The following is an 8,294-nucleotide window of genomic DNA, read 5'->3' as shown; positions in this document are numbered from 1 at the left end:
ATTCTTGAACCAAAGTTGTTTACCCACAATTTTGAAAGGTGTTAATACATTTGTCCAGACCATTTCTGAGGTTTTGTGTGAAACTATATCCAATTTTCCCCTTTAAATATTGACCATCTGACAAATCTATGGTAAAGAAGATAACCAAATTTTTGGAACTTTTTTCTTTTTAAATAACTTACAAAACTAATATTGCAATTTTGACTGTGTGTCTGCATTGTGTGGACAAGGGGAATAGAGTGTGCCGAACACTGAGATAACTCAAAACCAAATAATTTTAATTGACTTTGGCAAAGACGATCCGGCAGGGCACAGATTATGTAGTTAATGATTAGAGGACGAAGGTTTTACAAGAATATGGAGCCATTGTCCTATATAAAGTCATCTGTGATCCTGGAGACACCTGCAAGGTCTGGAGGAGCTGGAAACACCGTGAGTACCGAGATGTTGTGTATAATGGATGTTTTTCACATTTACGACATTGTCGAATTTGTGGAATTTTTCATATTTTTTCTTCAATTTGTTTCCTCCATAATAAGAGTCAATGAGTCCAATGGTTTTCTGATGTCCCCATGATCTTCCTACCCTACGTTAGTGCTGACAGATATGACTTCAATCTGAGCACTGGTGTGACACTGGTTCTGGATGAAAGGAGTCACAACTTTCTAATCCTATATTGTTATAAATTTTAGCATCCACGACTGGACAGTAGAGTGTCTCCTGCACCAATTAGTTACCGCTCATGTGTATAATTTTGTTTTATTCAAATCAAAAAAGTCCATGGAGCCTCTGTTAGGAGTCTCAACACAGAAACCAGCCAGATATCCCTCCGGGAAGGACCCAGCCAAGGGGAGGCTCTTTTAAGGAGACCACCATAACTACTGGTCTCCCCGAGATCAGTGATTGTTTTGTTGGATATTTGACCAAAAGGGCCACTTAATATGATGGTTATGGTGGTCTCCTAAAAAGAGCCACCCCTTGGCTGGGTCCTTCCCGGAGGGATATCTGGCTGGTTTCTGTGTTGAGACTCCTAACAGAGTCTCCATGGACTTTTTTGATATGCACATTTCCCAGGGAACAATGTACCTTGGATTTCACTGTCTTGAGCGCCCTCGCTGGCTGCTGGCAGTGTTTTCTCTGGCTGGTCTCCCCGAGATCAGTGATTGTTTTGTCTTGTTGGTCTACTAGGTATTGCTCCCACCTGGCCAGAATCCTACTCCACACTGATGAGGGGCAATACCCCGAAACAGCTGTCTGTAGATGGATACCTGGCCTTGGTATTTCCCTTGTCATATCTTTAAACGTGTCAAAAAGCTGGATATTGACCAAAAGGGCCACTTAATATGGTGATTATGGTGGTCTCCTAAAAAGAGCCACCCCTTGGCTGGGTCCTTCCCGGAGGGATATCTGGCTGGTTTCTGTGTTGAGACTCCTAACAGAGGCTCCATGGACTTTTTTGATTTGCACATTTCCCAGGGGGCAATGTAGCTAGGATTTCACTGTCTTGAGCGCCCTCGCTGGCTGCTGGCAGTGTTTTCTCTGGCTGGTCTCCTCGAGATCAGTGATTGTTTTGTCTTAATTATGTTTTATTGCTGACAAACCACCTACAATGTTCCGTACTTCCTAGATGACTTCTCAAAGAACAAAGGGTCTCCAATAGTCAATTTTGCTATTTACTTTTTGTCATCTTTTGTCTGCATTTCATTTGCACCTTATTCTTTTTCTAATTTGCAACTTTTTTAAAGTCTATTATGTACGTGTTTGACTGTTTTTGTTTTACTCATTATTGTGGGCGCAGTGTGGGCTTTTCAATATGTTTTAGTTTTTCTTAAACAGTGCCATAACTTTTACGCAAGTATACTCCAACACACCCCCCCCCCTCTAGTGAGGTCATGTATGTCACACGTTCTTGACAAGATTTTGTAATATTTTAGCAGAAAATTGGGAAAAGGTTTAAAGCCAAAAATTTAAACATTTTTTTCATTTCCCTGAACAGCCTGCACCATTTTGAAAAAGTCAAGAAATATCACAAGACATAAAAAGTAAATATGAAAAAATGCAAATGATGAATTAGGCTCAAGGTATTCCAAGAGCCAACAAAAAACACAAATATAATATAAAAGTACATCCTATTACTAAGTGATAAATGGCAGGTAATAGTGGGAGGTATAGAGAGCACGTATTTTTATTGTCTTCAGCATAATCTGACTAGGAGTGAAATGTTCTTTTTCTTTCAGAACAATGAGGTTCTTTCTGTTTTTGGGAGTGGCTCTACTTCTCACATTGGCTTTTGCTGATCACCATGAAGGCGATCCTAAACATAACAATGACCACCATGATGGCCATACCATGAAAGCAGAAACCCAATGCAAGGAGAACCATGAACACCATAACGAGTCCATGCCCTGCCAAAAGATAGCTCCATTCACTTCAAAATTCTCCTTTGACCTGTATCGGCAGGTGGCTCTAGATCATCCTTCAGAGAACATTGTCTTCTCACCGGTCAGTATTTCGACTGCATTTGCTCTGCTGTCTCTTGGTGCTAAGGATCACACCCGCTCACAAATCATTGAAGGAATCGGTTTCAATATTTCGGAGATTTCAGAACAAGACATGCATGAAGGCGTTCACCAACTTCAGGTTCTCCTGAATGATGTGGACAGGGAGCTGCAACTCAGTGGTGGGAACGCGCTCTTCATATCCAAAGAATATAAGATTCTCCAGAAGTTCTTAGATGAGGCGAAGAAGCTCTACAACTCCGAGGCATTTTCAACTGACTTCAGGAACAGTGAAGAAGCGAAAAATCAGATTAACAGTTACGTAGAAAAGAACACCCATGGCAAGATCACAGATCTGGTGGACAGCGTAGACCAGGATGCCATTTTGGTCCTGATCAACTACATTTATTTCAGAGGTAATTACATTATAACACATAGTCCACCACACATGGTCATATAAATTCTGTCTTCACCCCCCATCCATGCTCAGTAGCGCCCATGATTATCTAAGATGGAAATATTAATACCAAACCCTTCTCTAGTAAACCGTCCTCTGCTATCAATGGGATGTCTCACTTGCAGTTGCGTAAAGTTTTGGGTAAAGTTTTCTCCTACTTCACATTTTTTGAGTGTAAATAACACCTGTCATATAATATCACAGCTCAGCCACTATTATCTCAGTGACACAACCATTTTTCTTAATATTTCTTCACAGGTAAATGGGAAAAACCATTTACTGTAGACCGGACGAAAGAAGGAGACTTTCACGTCAGTGAGAGCACAACTGTGAAGGTGCCATTCATGAATAGAATGGGATGGTATGACGTGGTTTTTAGTGATGAGGCCACCGTGGTCTCCATACCCTATAAAGGAGATGCCAACGCCTTATTCATCCTGCCGAAGAAGGGAAAGTTACGCGAAATAGAACAGAATTATAATAGTGAAACAATTCAAAAGTGGAAGAAGTCGATGAGGAGACGGTAAAGAAATATATGGCCACCTGACTTTTATCTGATATCTATCTATAGTGTTTAGCTATGTCTCTGTCTATCGCACACTAAGCTGTTTTTCTTGCCATAACTAAAAAGGAAGTTGTATCCATAGGCGGCCATTATGGAGGCTAAGGAGGACGCTCTTTAGTCACCCGGTCACCCACTATAACTGTGTATACAGCCTCTTCCCTCTCTCCTCTTTCTCTCTATTCTTTCTGCTTTGGTCACTCTTATATATTCATCTCTCATAATCATCACCCTTATGCGGACGTCACACGAGACGATCTATTGTGTGATATGTTGTGGGGGGTCACGGTTTTCGTGACGCACATCCGGCATCGTTCACGACTTCGTCTCGTGTGACACCTAAGAGCGACTCTTAATCGGTTGTAAATCGTGTATCGTGCACACGTCGCTCATTTTTAAAAAAATCGTTTAATCTTATTTGCTCAGGTAGTTCATCGTACCCGGGGCAGCACACATCGCTCCGTGTGACACCGCGGGAACGATGAACACAGCTTACCTACGTCCCGCGGCTCCCGTCGGCAATGCGGAAGGAAGGAGGTGGGCGGGATGTTTACGTCCCGCTCATCTCCGCCCCTCCTCTTCTATTGGGCGGCCGCTGTGTGACGTCGCAGTGACGCCAAACAACCCACCCCCTTCAGGAAGTGGATGTTCGCCGCCCACAGCGACGCCCCTCAGCAGGTAAGTTCGTGTGACGGAGGTTTAACGACTTTGTGCGACACAGGCAGCGGTTTGCCTGTGACGCACAAACGACGGGGGCGGGTACGATCGCTCGTGCGATCGCACGATAGATCGTATCGTGTGACGCCCGCATTAGTCTATTTTTCCATCTTGGAGTAATTTGGGGGCACTACAATAGTCATGAAGGGATCACCGTGTGTCAGGATGTAGAAACACAATCCTTTTCTTGGCAAGTACATTTTTTCAGGACAAGATAACAAAGTATATATATATATATATATATATGATTCTGCTCCTCTTTATTTTACATAGAGTGGTGGACCTATTCCTCCCGAAATTCGAGATCTCCAGCACTATCAACATTAAGGAAACATTAAGCAAGATGGGCGTAGTAGACATCTTCTCAGACAAGGCTGATCTATCTGGCATTACTGAAGAAACCAATGCAAAGATTGCTAAGGTAAGATCCATCGATCGATCCATCTATCTCCGATTTATTTCCATTCTATATACAGTGGGTACGGAAAGTATTCAGACCCCTTTAAATTTTTCACTCTTTGTTTCACTGCAGCCATTTGGTAAATTCTCATTAATGTGCACTCTGCGCCCCATCCCCCATCTTGGAACATCAACTTCGGAACTGGAGGAAAAACAGGTTTAGCGCCGCGCTTGAAGACCACGGACATCAGTGTTGAACAAACAATTCTTTTATTTCATTTCATTCCTACGCGTTTCGGAGACCACAACTGCCTCCTTCTTCAGGGAAAAGAAGGAGGCAGTTGTGGTCTCCGAAACGCGTAGGAATGAAATGAAATAAAAGAATTGTTTGTTCAACACTGATGTCCGTGGTCTTCAAGCGCGGCGCTAAACCTGTTTTCCTCCAGTTCCGAAGTTGATGTTCCACTTGTACAACAGGGCTGCTGCTGGACCACTTAGGCACTCGCTTATGCCACTAAAGGAGTTGTGACTGGCACAACCCGATCAGGTGAGTGCACCGCTTCTTTATACTTTTTACCCAGTAAATCGGGTAAGACCCTATTGCGCCTTTTCTCTCCCAATTTAGTTTCCATCCCCCATCTTGACAGAAGAAAACAGAAATGTAGAAATTTTTGCAAATGTATTAAACAAGAAAAACTGAGATATCACATGGTCATAAGTATTCAGCCCCTTTGCTCAGACACTCATATGTAAGTCACATGCTGTCCATTTCCTTGTGATCCTCCTTTAGATGTTTCTCCTCGTTCATTGGAGTCCAGCTGTGTGTAATTACACTGATAGGATGTGATTTGGAAAGGCGCACACCTGTCTATATAAGACCTCACAGCTCACACTGCATGTCACACCAAATGAGGATCATGAGGTCAAAGGAAGTGCTCTAGGAGCTCAGAGACAGAATTGTGGCAAGGCACAGATCTGGCCAAGGTTACAAAAGAATTTATGCAGTACTCAAGATTCCTAAGAGCACGGTGGCCTCCATAACCCTTTAATGTAAGAAGTTTGGGACCACCAAAACTCTACCTAGACCCAGCCGTCCAGCCAAACTGAGCAATTGTGGGAGAAGAGCCTTGGTGAGAGGTAAAGAATAACCTCAAGATCACTGTGGCTGAGCTCCAGAGATGTGACTCGCCCACCCCAGGGCCTTAGGTGACTCGGTGTCGGGCCGGACTAGTCCAGGGTAGTCAGCGGTGGCGGGGCCCGACTCCGTGACCCTGGTGGAGTCAATTAAAGTGGCGGTATGGATGGTGATGATTAATAATAAAGTTTATGGAAATATATTCGTGACGCCACCTGTGGATTGCGGCTATGGAGCTGCCGCTGCTGGATGGGGTCTCCGGGGCTGATGTAATGGCAGCTATGGTGGTTCTGCTCCCCACAGGTGGAGCGGTACCCCGGGACAACCGTTGGTGCTCGTAAGAGTCTATGGTGTTTTGTGAATGACGCAGTGCAGGGCGAAATAAAGGAAGTGACACCGGAGGTTGCAGTTCAAGGTCTTTTACTCACTGTTGCCAGGGCTGCAGCAGACTGGTTGCCGTTGGAGTGCTGGAATCCACCATCCGGTGCCTCCACCGATCCCAAGTAATTCTTAGAGTTAATACCGGTGCACCACTTTTAGGTCTCTTTCCTTGGCTGGCTTCACAGCCTTGACTTTGATAGAAGAACTTGTCTTGGCCTCTCCCATAGAATCTGGTCAAGGGGGCTTGCCTGACTGGAATCTTGCCCTCTTCCCAGGGGATCTACATCAGGTTGTGGCCCTGGGCGCTTGCAACCACCCGGGCCTTCGTTGTTACTTTGAGGAAATGTCTTTCTTCGCTCTGTCTGGGGACCGTCCCCGAATGCAGCCAGATCCCTCCACCCGATCTTCCTGTGGAGCAGGCCACGAGCAAATATGCCCTTCCGTGGCCCTGGGATCCTCTCTTCTCTGTCTGTGGTGTCACCTGGGCCTAGCTGGGGCCCAGGATCTCCACCAGGAAACTTCTCTCTCTTCACTGTCTCAACCTACTACCACTCTCCTCCTCTGCCTCACGCAGCCTCCTCACTCCTCTCTCCTACTGACAGACTACTCTGCCCTTGAACTTCCTGTTTCTACCCTCACTTTCTAGTTGGCTCCTCCCACTTTTCCTGTTGCTAGGCCCCCACCCCATGGGAGGAGAGATGGGTCTTACGGCCCCCTGACTACAGCACAGGGGTAGCTGCCACTATCTCTGGTCCCTGTATGTGCCTAACAATGGGTGTTCATGTGAATTTGCCTGTGAACCGGTATATACCTTTGTCCTTACCTAGGATAGGACATGACACCTCTGGCTGAGGTGCAATATCTCTGTGGCGACGGAAGCCTCAGGGGCGCCACAGATGCAGTAGGGAGATGGGAGAAAGTTCCACAAAGTCAACCATCACTGCAGCATCCACCAGTCGGGTCTTTATAGCAGGATGGCCCGATGGAAGCCTCTCCTCAGTGCAAGACATATGAAAGCCCATATAGAGTTTGCAAAAAAACACATGAAGCACTCCTAGACAATGAGAAATAAGATTCTCTGGTCTGATGAGACAAAGAGAGAACTTTCTGGTGATAATTCTAAGCGGTATGTGTGGAGAAAACCAGGCACTGCTCATCACCTGCCCAATACAATCCCCACAGTGAGACATGGGGGTGGCAGTATCATGCTATGGGGGCAGGGACAGGACGACTGGTGGCAATTGAAGGAAAGATGAATGCGGCCAAGTACAGAGATATCCTGGAAGAAAACCTCCTCCAGAGTGCTCTGGACCTCAGACTTGGTCGAAGGTTCACCTTCCAACAAGACAATGACCCTAAGCACATAGCTAAAATAAAAGGAGCGGCTTCAGAACAACTCTGTGACCATTCTTGACCGGCCCAGCCAGAGCCCTGACCTAAACCCAATTGAGCATCTCTGGAGAGACCTGAAAATGGCGTCCACCATCTAACCTGACGGAACTGGAGAGGATCTGCAAGGAGGAATGGTCGAGGGTCCCCAAATCCAGAATCTCAAGACGTTTCATGGCTGTACTAGCTCAAAAGGGAGGGTGCCTGTACTCAATACTGAGCAAAGGGGCTGAATACTTATGATTATGGGATATTTCAGTTTTTCTTGTTTAATAAATTTGCAAAAATTTCTACATTTCTGGGGTTTTTTCTGTCAAGTTGGGGGATGGGGGCAGAGTGCACATTACTGAGAAAAAAAAAATGAAGTTTTTTGAATTTACTAAATGGCTGCAATGAAATAGAGAGTGAAAAATTTAAAGGGGTCTGAATGCTTTTCATACCAACTATAGTAAGGATTTTAAGAGGCGTCTTGTTCTCCCCCTCCGCAGGCTGTCCATAAAGCTGTTCTCAGTGTGGATGAGAAGGGGACGGAGGCGGCCGGCACTACAGTGATGGAGATGATCCCAGCCTCCACTCATCCAGATATTAGTTTTAACCGTCCTTTCACATTATCTATATATGACAAGAAAACCAATAGTATTCTGTTCTTCGCAAGAGTCATCAACCCCCAGAAATGATTCTTCACAAAACTTTCCTTCAATAAAATGTTACATTTCATCAGAGCTGTCATTTATTTTTTTGCCATATTCAATCACA

The 8,294-nt window shown here is 45.0% G+C and overlaps 1 protein-coding gene across 1 annotated transcript; it reads left to right on the top strand.

Annotated features, from left to right (window-relative positions):
- Positions 1 to 363: 363 nt before the first annotated feature.
- LOC142258505 (alpha-1-antitrypsin-like) lies at positions 364 to 8,215 on the top strand. The gene is made up of 5 exons (XM_075331126.1): positions 364 to 432; positions 2,238 to 2,914; positions 3,214 to 3,478; positions 4,508 to 4,655; positions 8,027 to 8,215. The coding sequence occupies exons 2-5, from the start codon at positions 2,242 to 2,244 to the stop codon at positions 8,213 to 8,215; spliced, it is 1,275 nt and encodes a 424-aa protein (XP_075187241.1). The 5' UTR covers positions 364 to 432; positions 2,238 to 2,241.
- The last annotated feature ends 79 nt before the right edge of the window (positions 8,216 to 8,294 follow it).

The sequence above is a fragment of the Anomaloglossus baeobatrachus genome, chromosome 12 (genome assembly GCF_048569485.1).
Source record: "Anomaloglossus baeobatrachus isolate aAnoBae1 chromosome 12, aAnoBae1.hap1, whole genome shotgun sequence".
Lineage (NCBI taxonomy): Eukaryota > Metazoa > Chordata > Amphibia > Anura > Aromobatidae > Anomaloglossus > Anomaloglossus baeobatrachus.
Note: the sequence above shows the minus strand (reverse complement) of the source record. Positions and strands in the feature narration are given on the sequence as shown.

Excerpts from the sequence above, each read along its gene's own strand:
- LOC142258505 (XM_075331126.1), top strand. The coding sequence starts at position 2,242 with ATGAGGTTCTTTCTGTTTTTGGGAGTGGCTCTACTTCTCACATTGGCT. Across the intron at positions 2,915-3,213 it reads CAACTACATTTATTTCAGAG|GTAAATGGGAAAAACCATTT; the intron begins GTAATTACATTA and ends ATTTCTTCACAG. Across the intron at positions 3,479-4,507 it reads AAGAAGTCGATGAGGAGACG|AGTGGTGGACCTATTCCTCC; the intron begins GTAAAGAAATAT and ends TATTTTACATAG.